The sequence below is a fragment of the Camelina sativa genome, chromosome 16 (assembly GCF_030686135.1).
Source record: "Camelina sativa cultivar CO46 ecotype springtype chromosome 16, ASM3068613v1".
NCBI classification, from domain to species: Eukaryota; Viridiplantae; Streptophyta; class Magnoliopsida; order Brassicales; family Brassicaceae; genus Camelina; species Camelina sativa.
This window is the reverse complement of record NC_141895.1, coordinates 6,920,976-6,939,562: the sequence shown is the minus strand read 5'-3', so window position 1 is coordinate 6,939,562 and position 18,587 is coordinate 6,920,976. Positions and strand designations below refer to the sequence as shown.

The 18,587-nt window shown below is 31.4% G+C and overlaps 2 protein-coding genes, 1 long non-coding RNA gene and 4 other non-coding genes across 7 annotated transcripts; 5 read left to right on the top strand and 2 right to left on the bottom strand.

Annotated features, from left to right (window-relative positions):
- Positions 1-1,404: 1,404 nt before the first annotated feature.
- TRNAN-GUU (transfer RNA asparagine (anticodon GUU)) lies at positions 1,405-1,478 on the top strand. Its single transcript has one exon. It is a non-coding gene; the product is annotated as a tRNA-Asn (tRNA).
- Positions 1,479-2,861: 1,383 nt separating this feature from the next.
- TRNAN-GUU (transfer RNA asparagine (anticodon GUU)) lies at positions 2,862-2,935 on the top strand. Its single transcript has one exon. It is a non-coding gene; the product is annotated as a tRNA-Asn (tRNA).
- Positions 2,936-4,324: 1,389 nt separating this feature from the next.
- Positions 4,325-4,398, top strand: TRNAN-GUU (transfer RNA asparagine (anticodon GUU)). Its single transcript has one exon. It is a non-coding gene; the product is annotated as a tRNA-Asn (tRNA).
- A 1,440-nt stretch (positions 4,399-5,838) lies between these two features.
- On the top strand, positions 5,839-5,912 carry TRNAN-GUU (transfer RNA asparagine (anticodon GUU)). Its single transcript has one exon. It is a non-coding gene; the product is annotated as a tRNA-Asn (tRNA).
- Positions 5,913-8,253: 2,341 nt separating this feature from the next.
- On the bottom strand, positions 8,254-11,076 carry LOC104750111 (nucleobase-ascorbate transporter 7). The gene is made up of 11 exons (XM_087490241.1): positions 10,844-11,076; positions 10,558-10,734; positions 10,383-10,483; positions 10,221-10,296; positions 10,087-10,146; positions 9,821-10,005; positions 9,643-9,739; positions 9,408-9,553; positions 9,161-9,330; positions 8,918-9,078; positions 8,254-8,842 (listed from the first exon to the last, which is right to left on the bottom strand). The coding sequence occupies exons 1-11, from the start codon at positions 10,901-10,903 to the stop codon at positions 8,624-8,626; spliced, it is 1,452 nt and encodes a 483-aa protein (XP_087346367.1). The 5' UTR covers positions 10,904-11,076; the 3' UTR covers positions 8,254-8,623.
- A 1,702-nt stretch (positions 11,077-12,778) lies between these two features.
- LOC104750110 (WAT1-related protein At1g60050-like) lies at positions 12,779-15,005 on the bottom strand. The gene is made up of 7 exons (XM_010471857.2): positions 14,794-15,005; positions 14,618-14,680; positions 14,325-14,441; positions 13,951-14,209; positions 13,647-13,805; positions 13,395-13,546; positions 12,779-13,139 (listed from the first exon to the last, which is right to left on the bottom strand). Exons 1-7 carry the CDS (start codon positions 14,994-14,996, stop codon positions 12,971-12,973), a joined length of 1,122 nt encoding a protein of 373 aa, XP_010470159.1. The 5' UTR covers positions 14,997-15,005; the 3' UTR covers positions 12,779-12,970.
- Positions 15,006-16,754: 1,749 nt separating this feature from the next.
- LOC147925206 (uncharacterized) lies at positions 16,755-17,454 on the top strand. Its single transcript, XR_015585436.1, has 2 exons — positions 16,755-16,969; positions 17,082-17,454. It is a non-coding gene; the product is annotated as an uncharacterized LOC147925206 (long non-coding RNA).
- Positions 17,455-18,587: the final 1,133 nt, after the last annotated feature.

The window sequence follows — 18,587 nt, the reverse complement described above, 5'->3', positions numbered from 1 at the left end:
CAAAAAAATAATCAAATAGGTTATTTTGTGATGTAAAGAGAAAATCATCAAATTCCTTACCCCTCAAAATTAATAAACTTATTTAATTACTTTCCAACATTTTACATATATTTTTATATCATTGTTACATTCCTAAATATCTTTAATAAAGCATTACAAATTTCCGTATTAAAAAATGAATAAATCATAAAATTAACTTTTAGGATTTTGTTTGTATAAGAAAATTATTAACAATCAATTCGATCAGTTTATTTATTTATTTGTAATATCAAGTATGAAAAATGGAAACACAAGCTTCGAAAAGAGAAGTACAAGCTTAGAAAAAAGAAGCGTAAGCTTCCAACGAGTTTCCAATGATGATTTTTAGGAAGTGACACATAAGCGAGATTCCAAAAGGTTTGGAGAACTTTCAATTACGAATCTGGTTTCAAAGCGGAAAGCGGACTTGAAATGAAGCTTTCGTGCAACGTAACTTGAAACACACACGGTGGAGAGATTTTTAAGAGTGAGATTGATGACGAGAGTTGAAGTTTGAATCTTTCCAAGCGAATCTTTAATCTATAGCATCAGAAAGGTAAAATCATGGTTTCATCTTCTTAAATAAAGGAAGCAAAGTAAAAACAAAAAAAAAACACTTTGTTATTTATTAAATGGTTGAAAAATCCACAATTATGTATATATGAAAAGAGCATCAACCTACTCTGGTTTTGGGGTTGAGGAAATAAACAGGATTCAGCCCAAAAACCTTTTAGTTAAAAAAAAAAAAAGAAGAGAATCAACCACGAAAACTAGAGAAGAACCAATAAAAATATTGACTTCAACCCAGTGTATACAACTCTATAAGAGAGGAAGGGAAATGAGAAAGGTCATATCTACCATCATTTTATAGGTGTGACAATGTGTTTAGAAGGAAAAAAATTACTAAGAAAAAAGATAACAGAGAATACTCTAAAGTGCGCAAATGCTCTAAAGTGTAGGGCATACTCTAAAGTGTGCAAATGCATGGCCTCATTTTCTGGTAATTTTGTATTTTTTTGTATTTTAAGGCCCTAAAATGTTAAGTAATAGTATTATAGGGTTCAATTTAAAAATGTGAAATATTTAGGGTAAAAAGTTTTAAAAAAATTCAATACAGCACATAGTCCAATAATGTTTTGAGCCGGATCTGCTTGAAATCTATGTTGCATAGAATCAAAAATGGTACGCGGAAACGAAACGTGGAAGTTGTTTTTATAAAAAAAAAAGTCTTGAAAACGGATATGCTTTAAAAGCATATAGAAAATATTTTTATATATAATATTAAACATAAAGTCATTTAAATATTTTTAGTAAATCACATAATTATAAAAGTTTTAGATAACTCAACTAAAAATAATAAAATATAAATTAAATAGGTTATTAACATCTTGAGTAGCTCAGTTGGTTAGAGCGTGTGGCTGTTAACCACAAGGTCAGAGGTTCGACTCCTCTCTCTGGCGTTTTTTAAAGCAAAAAATAATCAAATAGGTTATTTTGTGATGTAAAGAGAAAATCATCAAATTCCTTAACCCTCAAAATTAATAAACTTATTTAATTACTTTCCAACATTTTACATAAATTTTTATATCATTGTTACATTCCTAAATACCTTTAACAAAGCATTACAAATTTCGTATTAAAAAATGAATAAATCATAAAATTAACTTTTAGGATTTTGTTTGTATAAGAAAATTATAAACAATCAATTCGATCAGTTTATTTATTTATTTGTAATATCAAGTATGAAAAATGGAAACACAAGCTTCGAAAAGAGAAGCGTAAGCTTCCAACGAGTTTCCAGTGATGATTTTTTGGAAGTGACACATAAGCGAGATTCCAAAAGGTTTGGAGAATTTCCAATTACGAATCTGGTTTCAAAGCGAAAACCGGAGTTGAAATGAAGCTTTCATGCAACGTAGCTTGAAAGACACACAATGGAGAGATTTTAAAGAGAGAGATTGATGACGAGAGTTGAATTTTGAATCTTTCTACGCCAATCTTTGATCTATAGCATCCGGAAGGTAAAATCATGGTTTCATGTTCTTAAACAAAGGAAGCAAGGTAAAAAAAAAAACAACGCTTTGTTATTTATTAAATGGTTGAAAATCCACAATTATGTATATATGAAGTGAGCATCAACCTGCTCTAGTTTTGGGGCTGAGGAAATAAACGGGATTCAGTCCAAAAACCTTTTAGTTAAAAAAAAAAGATGAGAATCAACCACGAAAACTAGAGAAGGACCAATAAAAATCTTGACTTCAATCCATTGTATACAACTCTATAAGAGAGGAAGGGTAATGAGAAATGTCATATCTACCATCATTATGTAGGTGTGACAATGTTTTTAGAAGGAAAAAAGTTATTAAGGAAAAGATAACAAAGAATACTCTAGTGCGCAAATGCTCTAAAGTGTAGGGCATACTCTAAAGTGTGCAAATGCATGGCCTCATTTTCTAGTAATTTTGTTTTTTTTTTTGTATTTTAAGGCCCTAAAAAGTTAAGTAATAGTATTATAGGGTTCAATTTAAAAATGTTAAATATTTAGAGTAAAACTTTTTAAAAAAATTCAATACAGCACATAGTCCAATAATGTTTTGAGTCGGATCTGCTTGAAAACTATGTTGCATAGAATCAAAAATGGTACGCGGAAACGAAACGTGGAAGTTGTTTTTATAAAAAAAAAAGTCTTGAAAACGGATATGCTTTAAAAGCATATAGAAAATATTTATATATATAATATTAAACATAAAGTCATTTAAATATTTTTGTAAATCACATAATTATAAAAGTTTTAGATAACTCAACTAAAAATAATAAAATATAAATCAAATAGGTTATTAACAGCTTGAGTAGCTCAGTTGGTTAGAGCGTGTGGTTGTTAACCACAAGGTCAGAGCTTCGACTCCTCTCTCTGGCGTTTTTTAAAGCAAAAAAATAATCAAATAGGTTATTTTGTGATGTAAAGAGAAAATCATCAAATTCCTTACCCCTCAAAATTAATAAACTTATTTAATTACTTTCCAACATTTTACATAAATTTTTATATCATTGTTACATTCCTAAATATCTTTAATAAAGCATTACAAATTTCCGTATTAAAAAATGAATAAATCATAAAATTAACTTTTAGGATTTTGTTTGTATAAGATAATTATAAACAATCAATTCGATCAGTTTATTTATTTATTTGTAATATCAAGTATGAAAAATGGAAACACAAACTTCGAAAAGAGAAGCGTAAGCTTCCAACGAGTTTCCAATGATGATTTTTTGGAAGTGACACATAAGCGAGATTCCAAAAGGTTTGGAGAATTTCCAATTACGAATCTGGTTTCAAAGCGGAAAGCGGACTTTAAATGAAGCTTTCTTGCAACGTAGCTTGAAAGACACACGATGGAGAGATGTTAAACAGAGAGATTGATGACGAGAGTTGAAGTTTGAATCTTTCTAAGCCAATCTTTAATCTATAGCATCGGAAAGGTAAAATCATGGTTTCATGTTCTTAAACAAAGGAAGCAAAGTAAAAAAAACGATTTGTTATTTACTAAATGGTTGACAAATCCACAATTATGTATATATGAAAAGAGCATCAACCTACTCTAGTTTTGGGGCTGAGGAAATAAACGGGATTCAGTCCAAAAACGTTTTAGTTAAAAAAAAAAGATGAGAATCAACCACGAAAACTAGAGAAGGACCAATAAAAATCTTGACTTCAAACCAGTGTATACAACTCTATAAGAGAGGAAGGGAAATGAGAAATGTCATATCTACCATCATTCTGTAGGTGTGACAATGTTTTTAGAAAGAAAAAAGTTATTAAGGAAAAGATAACAGAGAATACTCTAAAGTGCGTAAATGCTCTAAAGTGTAGGGCATACTCTAATGTGTGCAAATGCATGGCCTCATTTTGTAGTAATTTTTTTTTTTTTTTTTTATTTTGTAGTTTAAGGCCCTAAAATGTTAAGTAATAGTATTATAGGGTTCAATTTAAAAATGTTAAATATTTAGGGTAACACTTTTTAAAAAATTCAATACAGCACATAGTCCAATAATGTTTTGACCCGGATCTGCTTGAAATCTATGTTGCATAAAATCAAAAATGGTATGCGGAAGCGAAACGTGGAAGTTGTTTTTATAAAAAAAAAAGTCTTGAAAACGGATATGCTTTAAAAGCATATAGAAAATATTTATATATATAATATTAAACATAAAGTCATTTAAATATTTTTAGTAAATCACATAATTATAAAAGTTTTAGATAACTCAACTAAAAATAATAAAATATAAATCAAATAGGTTATTAACAGCTTGAGTAGCTCAGTTGGTTAGAGCGTGTGGCTGTTAACCACAAGGTCAGAGGTTCGACTCCTCTCTCTGGCTTTTTTAAAGCAAAAAAATAATCAAATAGGTTATTTTGTGATGTAAAGAGAAAATCATCAAATTCCTTACCCCTCAAAATTAATAAACTTATTTAATTACTTTCCATCATTTTACATAAATTTTTATATCATTGTCTCATTCCTAAATATCTTTAATAAAGCATTACAAATTTCCGTATTAAAAAATGAATAAATCATAAAATTAACTTTTAGGATTTTGTTTGTATAAGAAAATTATAAACAATCAATTCGATCAGTTTATTTATTTATTTGTAGTATCAAGTATGAAAAATGGAAACACAAACTTCGAAAAGAGAAGCGTAAGCTTCCAACGAGTTTCCAATGATGATTTTTCGGAAGTGACACATAAGCGAGATTCCAAAAGGTTTGGAGAATTTCCAATTACGAATCTGGTTTCAAAGCGGAAAGCGGACTTTAAATGAAGCTTTCGTGATTTTTAAGTGAGTGATTGATGAAGAGAGTTGAAGTTTGAATCTTTCTAAGCCAATCTTTGATCTATAGCATCCGGAAGGTAAAATCATTGTTTCATGTTCTTAAACAAAGGAAGCAAAGTAAAAAAAAAACGATTTGTTATTTACTAAATGGTTGACAAATCCACAATAATGTATATTTGAAAAGAGCATCAACCTACTCTAGTTTTGGGGCTGAGGAAATAAACGAGATTCAGTCCAAAATACTTTTAGTTAAAAAAAAAGATGAGAATCAACCACGAAAACTAGAGAAGGACCAATAAAAATCTTGTCTTCAATCCAGTGTATACAACTCTTTTCATTTTATCTAATCATTAATTTATTTTCTAGTCCAAAACGAATAGAGAATGATTCGGATCTAGTTCATGGCCTATTAGAAGTGCAAGGCGCTTTGGTGGGATCCTCACGGACGGGAAATGAGAAAGGTCATATCTACCATCATTCTCTAGGTGTGACAATGTTTTTAGAAGGAAAAGATAACAGAGAATACTCTAAAGTGCGCAAATGCTCTAAAGTGTAGGGCATACTCTAAAGTGTTCAAATGCATGGCCTCATTTTCTAGTAATTTTGTTGTTTTTTTTTGTATTTTAAGGCCCTAAAATGTTAAGTAATAGTATTATAGGGTTCAATGTAAAAATGTTAAATATTTGAAGTAAAACTTTTAAAAAAAATTCAATACAGCACATAGTCCAATAATGTTTGAGCCGGATCTGCTTGAAATCTATGTTGCATAGAATCAAAAATGGTACGCGGAAGAGAAACGTGGAAGTTGTTTTTCTAAAAAAAAAAAGTCTTGAAAATGGATATGCTTTAAAAGCATATAGAAAATATTTATATATATAATATTAAACATAAAGTCATTTAAATATTTCTAGTAAATCACATAATTATAAAAGTTTTAGATAACTCAACTAAAAATAATAAAATATAAATCAAATAGGTTATTAACAGCTTGAGTAGCTCAGTTGGTTAGAGCGTGTGGCTGTTAACCACAAGGTCAGAGGTTCGACTCCTCTCTCTGGCGTTTTTTAAAGCAAAAAAGTAATCAAATAGGTTATTTTGTGATGTAAAGAGAAAATCATCAAATTCCTTACCCCTCAAAATTAATAAACTTATTTAATTACTTTCCAACATTTTACATAAATTTTTATATCATTGTTACATTCCTAAATATCTTTAATAAAGCATTACAAATTTCCGTATTAAAAAATGAATAAATCATAAAATTAACTTTTAGGATTTTGTTTGTATAAGAAAATTGTAAACAATCAATTCGATCAGTTTATTTATTTATTTGTAATATCAAGTATGAAAAATGGAAACACAAGCTTCGAAAAGAGAAGCGTAAGCTTCCAACGAGTTTCCAATGATGATTTTTCGGAAGTGACACATAAGCGAGATTCCAAAAGGTTTGGAGAATTTCCAATTACGAATCTGGTTTCAAAGCGGAAAGCGGACTTTAAATGAAGCTTTCGTGCAACGTAGCTTGAAAAACACACGATGGAGAGATTTTAAAGAGAGAGATTGATGACGAGAGTTGAAGTTTGAATCTTTCTAAGCCAATCTTTAATCTATAGCATCAGAAAGGTAAAATCATGGTTTCATGTTCTTAAACAAAGGAAGCAAAGTAAAAAACAAAAAAAAAACGCTTTGTTATTTATTAAATGGTTGAAAATCCACAATTATGTATATATGAAGAGAGCATCAACGTACTCTAGTTTTGGGGCTGAGGAAATAAACGGGAATCAGTCCAAAAACCTTTTAGTTAAAAAAAAAAAGATGAGAATCAACCACGAAAACTAGAGAAGGACCAATAAAAATCTTGACTTCAAACCAGTGTATACAACTCTATAAGAGAGGAAGGGAAATGAGAAAGGTCATATCTACCATCATTCTGTAGGTGTGACAATGTTTTTAGAAGGAAAAAAAGTTATTAAGGAAAAGATAACACAGAATACTCTAAAGTGCGCAAATGCTCTCAAGTGTAGGGCATACTCTAAAGTTTGCAAATGCATGGCCTCATTTTCTAGTAATTTTGTTTTTTTTTTGTATTTTAAGGCCCTAAAGTGTTAAGTAATAGTATTATAGGGTTCAATTTAAAAATGTTAAATATTTAGGGTAAAACTTTTTTAAAAAATTCAATACATCACATAGTCCAATAATGTTTTGAGCTGGATCTGCTTGAAATCTATGTTGCATAGAATCAAAAATGGTACGCGGAAGCGAAACATGGAAGTTGTTTTTATAAAAAAAAGTCTTGAAAACGGATATGCTTTAAAAGCATATAGAAAATATTTATATATATAATATTAAACATAAAGCCATTTAAATATTTTTAGTAAATCACATAATTATAAAAGTTTTAGATAACTCAACTAAAAATGATAAAATATAAATCAAATAGGTTATTAACAGCTTGGGTAGCTCAGTTGGTTAGAGCGTGTGGCTGTTAACCACAAGTTCAGAGGTTCAACTCCTCTCTCTGGGGTTTTTTAAAGCAAAAAATAATCAAATAGGTTATTTTGTGATGTAAAGAGAAAATCATCAAATTCCTTACCTCTCAAAAATTAATAAACTTATTTAATTACTTTCCATCATTTTACATAAATTTTTATATCATTCTTACATTCCTAAATATCTTTAATAAAGCATTACAAATTTCTGTATTAAAAAATGAATAAATCATAAAATTAACTTTTAGGATTTTGTTTGTATAAGAAAATTATAAACAATCAATTCGATCAGTTTATTTATTTATTTGTAATATCAAGTATGAAAAATGGAAACACAAACTTCGAAAAGAGAAGCGTAAGCTTCCAACGAGTTTCCAATGATGATTTTTCGGAAGTGACACATAAGCGAGATTCCAAAAGGTTTGGAGAATTTCCAATTACGAATCTGGTTTCAAAGCGGAAAGCGGACTTTAAATGAAGCTTTCGTGCAACATAATTTGAAACACACACGATGGAGAGATTTTTAAGTGAGTGATTGATGACGAGAGTTGAAGTTTGAATCTTTCTAAGCCAATCTTTAATCTATAGCATCGGAAAGGTAAAATCATGGTTTCATGTTCTTAAACAAAGGAAGCAAAGTAAAAAAAACGATTTGTTATTTACTAAATGGTTGACAAATCCACAATTATGTATATATGAAAAGAGCATCAACCTACTCTAGTTTTGGGGCTGAGAAAATAAACGGGATTCAGTCCAAAAACCTTTTAGTTAAAAAAAAAAGATGAGAATCAACCACGAAAACTAGAGAAGAATCAATAAAAATCTTGACTTCAAACCAATGTATACAACTGTATAAGAGAAGAAAGGAATGAGAAATGTCATATCTACCATCATTTTGTTGGTGTGACACTGTTTTTAGAAGAAAAAAATTATGAAGGGGAAGATAATAGAGGGTTAACCCAATAAGAAGACAATGTTTTTTACACTCAAGTATGTGGGTTCCGGCTCACATTGACAGCCCAATACACGAGTCAACTCTATAAACAACATTAAAAACAAAAGAATCAAGCTAGGGAAACATGTTAAATACACATCTAAATGAAATGGCAAGCTGTGCATGTTCGCTACACCAAAGGGGAAACCACCACAGAGAAGAACATTATCAAAAGAAGTGAACGGGACGCAGTTTGAAAAAACAGAGTTGATAGATACAAAATGTGATATAAATAGTAGGAGTCAGGGTCAAAGCCAATGAAATCTTTTTGGCATCTTTTTTCAATTATCACACTGAGGGAAAATACTTGTTGAGATTGAAAGGCAAAGAGTAAAACTCTTCACTTCTTGTATCCGATTTGAACGACATGAAACGATCCCACCAAAACATGCCTCGGTCTTTCCTCGTGGCACTGTCTTTAGATGACAATGTTACATCAAGAAAGAATGCCAAAATGCCAGCCACAAAGGCTTCAGAAGAGAATGGAACATTGATCATGTCATTGAACTGCAAAAAAAAATTATAAACTTATCATAGAAAGAAGATATCAAAAAGATTTAAGATTCTTGTTTAGTTTTTTACCCATCTTGCGTGTGTGTGAACTGGTCCATACTTGTTAACAGCTGTATACTCGTTGAAGTACTGTGGTATCGATAAGCCCATGAAGACCGAGAATCCGAGGATGAATTTAGTTCTGAAGCTGTTGAGATTACAGAACTGAAGTAAACTTAGACCACCAGTACCTGCAAATTTATTGGTTTATATTTGTCAGTCTAAAAAACATAGCTGTTTTGAACAAAACTGAAGGCATTTCAAGAAACCTACCAACGTATGCAAAGAACAAGCAATGTAATGCTGCGACGATCGGAGCTGGAATTGATGCAAAGATGGCTCCAAATTTACCAAGAACAGAGAAGAAGATCATGAAACCAGCTGATATTTGAACTACCCTTCTGCTACCAACGCGTGTCAGCGCTAACAAACCGGCGTTTTCTCTGCAATATCATCAAACTAACCATTAGATTGTGCAGTAAAGACCGTTGTTTTCAGTTCATAGAGAAAACGGTCTTACACTGATACAGATGCTCCAGTTCCTGCTCCAAATAATCCACAGAGAAGAACTCCAACACCCTGCCAACCGATTCCACGGCTGAGAACAGAAGGTGGTGGTGGAGTTGCACTCGCAAACCTTGAAACAGCAATGTAAGTCCCTGTGGACTGTTTTCCATGAATCACAAGCAATAAGAACAAGAATACACGCTATGAACAAAGTGTTATGTGTTGTTGCAATATAGATAAATTCAAACCTCGACAAGTGAAACAAATGAAACAGCCATCATAGCGAAAGCTTCACCAGCATGAAATGTTGGAGGTCCCCACTGAAAAGGGTAAGGTACTCTTATCCTGAAAATTATCAAGAACCATTCTGAATTTGTACTAAAAATTATGTAGCCTAGAGTATGCACAAAGATAAATTTCTCTAACCATGGAGCACCACCAATGAGACCAGAACGATCTGTTCTGCAACTTGTTTGAGTGTTGATTCCTGTGTTCTTATAGGCTCCACCAACGGTGAGTAGGTGCGCGTAAATCCATACAATAACCACAGAGAAAATCACAGCAAATCGATGGAAGACTTGTCTTTCTCCTCTCATGAGATGAGGAATGTACTAGAAAAAGAAACCATAGAGATGGATCAGGTTACGATCTCTTTTGAAATAACAAGAAGAGCTTGGTCGCTGAGCTCTAACCTGTGAGAATATGAGTAGAAGTATGATCTCAGGCAGTCCAATCTCAATGCATTTGGCTAGCTGTCAGAGACAGAACAGAACAAGTCAGTACTCAAAGAATATGTTATAGAGAGATCAAGTAAAGCAATACACACCAGAGGGAAACCATGCTCATAAAGTCCAAATCCGGCTAGTGCTACCAGAGGAACGGCAGAGAGAGGACTCAAGAGCCTAAAGAAAAGTAAAAACAATCATTAGAAAGTAGCAGAAGAGAGTCAGTTGGTTTTCTATGAATGAATGTTCTTAGCTAAGCTAACCTAACTACATTGCGCCAAAGCCCGCTGAAGCCAACAACGATCTGAAGAATCGAAGCAACGATAAGAGCACCCTGGATTCCTCGCATGATTCTCTTAAATTTCTGCAATTTTTTCCTCTATTAATGAAAAATTCTGACATAAAAACAGATAGATTCTTAGTTCTTTATTCACTAACCTCCTGAGGATCCAAAATGTCGCTGTACCGACTAGCCAAGACGATGGAAAGCGTGGTTGGTACATAAGAGTAAGAAGCTCCAATGACGGCGGGAAGACGAGTCCCAAGGAAACTTTGTAAGAAAGTGTTAAGTCCAGAAACAAAAAGTAATGTTTGAACCATCTTTGCCTTCTCCTCCTACAACAAATGAAACACAAAGTACAAAGACAAAAACATATTTATTAAATACAGAGCTTTTCAATAATGTTACATCTTTGAATTGACTTGTCTGAGAAGAAAGACTAACGTTTCCGCCACCCATCTGTGGAACTAAATATGTTGGGATGAGAACTGTTGTTCCAAGCATCACCAAGTAATGCTGAAAACCCAAAAGCAAAACAGAGAATTTACGAAGGACTAAAGTGAGTGTTGTAGGAGACTAAGGAAGAGAAGATGCAAACCAATGAAGGCACCGAAAGTGAAAAAGGGTTTAGGAAATGAGAGTGAGAAAGAAGAGGTAAGATAGAAAAAGAGAAAGACATTTGTCGGGGAATTTATGTAAGAAACCGTCAATGTAAGCAAGAACGTCAAAAAAGGTTGATATTTGCGCGTTTTAAGTTAATAAAAAAAATGACTTTTGAGAAGAAAGAACCACTTGGAGAACACGGAACCCTTTTAACCAAAAGCGTCAATGTGAAGAGGAAGAGGAAAAAAAAGCCAGTTCAACTTGCTTTTAAAATTTTTGTGAATATAATATAAATAGATTAGTTCTCAAACAAATAGGTAAATTATAATTAGTTAATTACAAATACAAACAAATTTCTGATTTAAAAAAAAAAAAAAAAAAAAAAAAAAAAAAAAAAAAAACTTGTTTGAGTTGGAGAATACCGCAGACTAAGATATAATTCTATTCGAACTCGTGAGCTCAACCTTAAAATATATTAATCCGCTATTAAGTAGATTGGATGGAGCGGATTACTCCATTTGACATATCTAGAGTCAAGTTATATACGCTAGTACTCCACTTTTACTCCATTTTCGTTAGTGAAAAGATATTACACCAACATGTATGCTCTACTATTTAATGCCTCCAAGAGAAGAGTGGTCCTTAGTCCTAAGTTTGAGCATCACCAAATGGAGTTGTGGAGATAAGTTATCACTATTACAAAAACGTTTTGGCTTAATAAGAATTTGCTAGGGTAGTCGGATGGGGGAAGAAAAATATAAAACATCTATTACGTTTTCCTAGTCTTATTTTAAGAATTTAGATATTTCTAGGTTAATTACTGAATTAGTTGAGCAAAGAAAAATCTCAAATCCAAATTAAACAATCACAAATTTCAAAACTGAGAGTTAAAAAAGGAAAAAAAAAAAAAAAAACACTCGTTTTACACTCCTTTACATTTTTTAGCATTACGTAAAGTCGAAGCAATCCCTAGACGGCTAGACGCATCTTCCCACTTGTACCTTCATCGTCACACTCTTCTCTATTAAGATTATAGAATATTGAATACTCTTTCTTAAATCTTAGTATTATAATTTGTAAATTGGAAGTTTGGAACCACATTAAGTAAATGGAATGATGGGGTTGTCATTTTTCAAAGGCTTTTTATTTAGTTTAGAATTCTTCCTAAGTTCGTTGTTTTAATTACTTAATTAACCCATCACCGCTTAAAACTTTAATTTTTTTTTATAAATAAAAAAGAAATATAGTATATTTTTGTCAAAAGCAGTTATTCTTAAAAAAAAAAAAAAAAAAAAAAAAAAAAAAAAAAAAAAAAAAAAAAACCCAATAGCAATACGTTAATCCATCAATGAATCTTTCAGAAATATGTTTGTATCATGTACGTTCATGATTGCTACATGTACAGATGTACTACTCTAAAGGTTTGTGTAAGTATTGTCTCTATTACTAACTGAATTAAAACCTGTAAATATATGTTAAAAACTTAAAACAAAACAAAAAACCACTAAAGTTCATCATTTAAAATTATATACCCATAAAATTGTAGACCAACATATAAAATGAGGAACTTCTATAATAAATTCTAGTGCAGAAGTAAAGAAACAAAAAAACAACACAAAAATGGAGGAAAATTCTAAATTGTTACTATTTTAGGGTTACGTTTTAATAAATCGAACCTCGTCTTTCGAAAGTAAACTGAAGACTAGATCTTATGGCTTATTTTGCCTTTATGATCCACACTAAGCAAACAAGAGGAGAAAATAAGAGGCATGCAAAACAAGAAGAGAAAAATTATAATACCTTTTACAGACTTTGACACATTCCTCTCATTAAAATAAATGTTACAAGACTTTGATATTATATTTGTTTTGGCTCACACCCTTTTTGTTGTTTGCTTTAGTTCCTTCCATTCACTTACCCTTAATTTATAATACAACTAAAAATTATCTTGAAACCAACCGTTTTGAATTAAACTTGATCAAAATCACCATTTCCTAGCAAAAGTGGAGTTGTCTGTTCATCTGAATCCAATAGATGATTATCGTTTTTCTCCACGGTTTCCTTGTGATCTTCTCTTTGATTTTGACTCCACATTATCAATAGATATCCAGTTCCAGCTATTGCAGCTCCTAACACACTGTTCACAAGAAGTTTAACGACATCACAAACTTATCAAAATCATATTGAATATGTATATGAAATTGAGCCAAATTCAATTTTGCTTTAAATTACAAATCAGAACCGTATCCGAAAAACTAAACCAAAACGTAAATTTCTATACCAAATTTTTGAAAAGAAATAACTGATTATAAACTATTTTGAATTGGAATTAAAATCATATCAAACAAGCCATATTTCATTCGGTATATATAACTTCTAGGATTATGTATACCTTCCATAGTGAAGACTATTGACAAAGAAGCTTGTGCCAAAAATGGAAGCCCAGAGGATCCCAAATGGCTTAAACAATGGCACATAATAAGGGCCCTTCATTTTTGAGCACTTCACTTGAACACTTGTTCTGATTATGCTCCCAAATACTCCCTATAAATCAGAAATCAAAAACATTATTTATACAGCCCTAGAGACTAAGGAAACATGTATGTAATAGTAAGTATAATATATGATCAAACAATATGTATACCGTGGCAATAATGAGGTATAGGTCCATGTTAAGTTTGAGTTTCCATTCACTTAGGTCTGGCTCCATGAACGCTGAGAAGATTGCACATTGGAGTGTCCCAGCTAAACTATATGCAGACACCACTTTCATCACTTGAGGATATTTCTGGACTGTATCCAACTGATAAACGGAAACCGCAAAAAAAATTAGAAATGGAAACTTGTATATATCCTCATAAGAATCTTTATGTAAGTCGAGAGCCGACTCATCTACAAGCGATAAGTTGATTCGAAATAATATGTATATTGAACGTGATTTTGATTACCTGTATGATATTCCAGATGGAGATCGAGAGTGTTGCACATGCAAGAAGAAGAGACCCGAGAGCCCAATTGTCAGAGTTCTTGAAGAAAGTCAAGTAGTGTGAGACTGTAGTGAGGAAGTTGGAGTTTGGGGATGAAGAAGGAGAAGGTCTAATAAAAGGGCCTAAGTAAATAACTTCGACAAAGGCTCCTGTGAAGCATATCAACGTGCCTATCACTCTTCCTTTGGTTATCTTACTCTCCCATCTTAACCCTCCTTCCCTATTTAGTTATATTCCAAATATTTTAAAATTATAGAAAAAAGTGTTAGTTATCATTCAGTCATTAAAGAATAATAGAAACAAAAGCTGAAATTTTAGAGAGGTTAATAGTTTACCCAAGAGCAAGAGAGAGCAAGAAGGAGAAAGCAGGTGACTGCAAGCCCATTGCACATACCACAATTGGAGAGCTATAACTTAGCCCCAAAAATGCCATATTTTGGAACAAAAACACCCTGTTCAAGACGATAATTAATTAAACAATTTAAACTCTAGTATAATTAATCTTATTACAAAAAAAATTAGTACAATATCAAAAATATATGTAGTTTTGATCAGAATCGGGAGAGAAATAGGAATCAGTATATCTTATATAAATAGATAAAGAATGATATAGAGATTTTAAACTAACCCTGTAAAACCAAGAAGGAAGATACGAACAAGGGAAGGCTTCGTGAGGAACGGTTCATCGTCCCTGCATGTGAAATATAACATATATATCATCATATCTTAAATTTAGAAAGACATATGTCGATCGAATCGTGTGTGTGGGGATTATATATATAGAAAGATAGACACTTTAAGTACCTTTCATCTCTATGGAAGTATAAAGAGTAAGGGAGGAGAAGGATAGAGCCAAGAGCGTTGGTGTAGACGATAAATACAAAAGGGCTCATGCCACCCGTCAACGCGGTCTTAGCCAAGATGGTGAGTGCAATGGTACATGCCTCCATCAATGCCATAACAATAAATGGAACAATGGTTTCCCATCTTGTATCCATTAATCCCATTTATGTCGACGCCAACACTACAAGAAAACATGCAGTTTGAGACTACAGTTTATGACTCTTTTTTTGGTCACAAATAATTGTAACGTTTTTGGGACGAATTTATAACTAATAGAAGACTACATAAACAATGGTTGCAAAACAGTCCCAAAATTACTACAAACAGTTGTAGTCTCCAAATCGTCTCATATTTGTGACTATTATAAGACTATTATAAGACTATATCATTGTAATCCTAAAATAATCGTAAATTGTGACGAATTAGAGACGCTTTTTATGGTCGGGAGTTTCAGTCACAAAAGTAGTCCCAAATTTGCTACTTATTTGTGACTTTAGGTATTTTCTTTATATCAATTTTTTACTCATTAATTTAAGAAATATTTTTTATAATTCTACGAGTGATTGCCGAATCATATATTTTTTCTTTTTCTTTTTGGAGGCTTTAATTTTTTTTTGTTTGTCTCACAAAATAGTGTCGCAAAACGGTCACATTTTGAGACTATTTTGTTAATTATTTGTGACTATTTTGTGATTACTTTGCTACTAACACCTGAGATTGTGACGAATTTGCTTCTTTTTACTAACTTCTAATAATTGTTTATGTATATTCAACAATAAAGAATTATAAAATTTGTGAATGTATTTATTTCTACATTGGTATGAATCACTCTAGACAATGAATCATCATTATATCAAAAAGAAATATAATTTCAAATGTTTAGGAAAAAATATTTGCAACTTACATAACATGTATAAGTATTACATGTGATTTCTATATCTTGTTTGTGATTGTTTTGTAATTTCTAACTTTACTTACTATATCAAGTTTTTACTTATTACACTCATAGATAGTAGTTATAATTCTTAATATGAGTGCTTGTAAAATCATTTGCAAAATTTTGTGGCCCTTAAACTTAAAATTTGATATGTATAAGTTTGTGATTCATAGAATAAGGTCACAAAACAGTTACACTTTGCGACTATTGTACTAATACGGTCACATATTTGCGACTAGTTTGCCACCACTTTGCTACTAACACATGAGATTGTGACGAATTTGCTACTTTTTACCAAGGCCTAACGAATTTATTTATATATTCAACAATAAAGAATTGTAAAATATGTTAAGTTATTTGTTTCTACATAGATATGAACTATTTTAGACACTCAATCATTCTAATACCCAAAACACTTTAATTTCCAATGTTTAGAAAATATATTTGCAACTTACATATATAACATGTATAAGTGTTACATGTGATTTTTATGTAATATTTGTGATTTTTATGTAATTTCTAATTACATTGAGAATTCTAATCTGAGTTGTAAAATCATTTGTAAATCTTTGTGGCCCTTCAACTTAAAATTTTATATGTATAATAAGTTTGGACTATAAGTGCTTTTGAATGCTTGTTACCAATTTTTGCTAGTCATTTTTTATTTTAATCATAATTATAAAACTCGAATAATGTAACTCTTATATATATATATATATATATTAAAAACAGAAATCCATCACTTTAAAAAAAACCAAAATGTTTTCTTTATAAATCTAATTGAAATCTAATAGATCAAAATTTAAATCTAAATCAATTCTAATACTTTATAAATCCATACCCCCAATATCTAAATTATAACATAAAATGAAATCAAATTACCAAAATTTATCAAAGAAAAAAGGGGAAAATTTCTCATTGGCTATTCTTAAATGGCAAAGATTGTCATTAGTTTATTATCCACCATTGATGAAGTCAATCCAACGGACAGAAATCATCTTCTTTTCTCCTTCCCTTCTACTCATCGTGTCTTTCCCTTTCTTTCTAAAGAAAATCAATTTTTGTTTTCTCTCTTTTCCTCATCTTCTCTCTTTGTCGCCTTCTCCTCTGAAGATACCAAAGGAGCAGAGTTAAACGTGGTTTCTATACCGGCCGTCGGATCTAATACAGCAACCGCGTCAGTGTAGACGGTGGAAACAAGTTTGTCTCTTTTTCTCTCTCCGTTCTTAATCTGTTTCTGAACCCATCGTTGCTGAGAATAGATCTGGAGAAATTCTATGTGTTTTAATTATTTATTTGATTTGTACTTTAGGTCTCAACCACAGATCTGAAGAATCAGTGTCAACAACGACTTCAGAGGTGTTGAATCTGAAGACCCTATTGTCAACGACGACGTCAGAGGTGGTGGATCTGAAGATCCCAGTGTCAACGATGTCGGAGATGATGGTGGTTGCTCGCACCGTTTACCACCACCACTACATTTCGAATCTTCTGCCAGTTCACCATCAATACATCTCGATTTCTGCACAGTCGCATCTCTGGCACTCCGGTCGCCGCCACCGTTTTGTTCTCCGTCGCTGTAATAATACATCTCCGGCAGTTGCCAATCTATAGATATAGTTATATAGATATATTGTATATATATAATGAATTTACGAAAGAAATAAAAACTACTTTTAATTTCATTTTCTTGTATAAATTTTTATATTTTTTTTTTACTTTTTTTTATGTAGTTTGTCGCAAAAGGGTCAGGAATATATGACTACATATTGATCTTAATGTAGTCGCAAATTTAAGACATAAAATGAGGTCACATAGTGGTCAGTATTTTGTGACTATATCGGGACCAATAAATTTTGCGACCAAATTTTAACGACTATTCAAAACAGTCACAAAATAGTCATATATAGTGCATTTGCGACCATTTTAGGACGATTTTTGGAGTCCCAAACAGCTTGTTTTCTTGTAGTGCAAGTACCACCAAAATGTGTATCAATTTATATATAGGCTAATTAAGAAGGGTCGAAATTTTGTTTATCTCTTTCTCTATGTCTCCCCCGGAGAAGATGAGAGACCAAGTCCACAGCACAACTGTGTTAGGGTTGTAAATTGTGATGAGAATAATAGCGTGTCATCATTAATATTTATATATGTGTGTTTGCATGTGAGTGGAAGGCCAAATGAAGAAGAGGGTTTTCTCTAGACGTGGAGGGAGTCATTAGTTAACCTTTCGAGGGTCGATGAAGCTAATAAATAATTCGTTGCGCCTCAACTCTTGCGACATATATATAAATCTGAATAGTTTTTTTTGTTGGAAGAAATACGAACATTAATTCTATTTAAAAATACACGTATATAACTGGAAAATGAAGAAATCAAATTTCGGTATACATGAACATTCTCATCAACAATCCTTAACATGATTATTTTTCGTTTTTTTTTTAGATATCATATTTACGTCTGCAGAAAAATATCATTTGATTTAACATATACTAGGTAAATCGATTTAAATAAAATATTATGAGTAAAATTATTATTTGAGATTTAAGATTTGTTTGTATAAAAAAAATTTGTAAGTAAAGTTTTTTCGTTTATTCAAATTTGCGTTAATTTTCTGTAAAATACGTTTCACCAATGAAATATTTGAATTTGGAAAAGAATTTTAAGGTGGTGTAGAAAGTTTTGATGTCTTTTTGTATTTCTAAAAATCAAATTCACATATTTTATGTTTCACATTATTATCAATATCACTATACCATTAAATAGATAAAGCAATATTTTTAAACTAATAGATTTAATTTAAACTAATTTTAAGTTT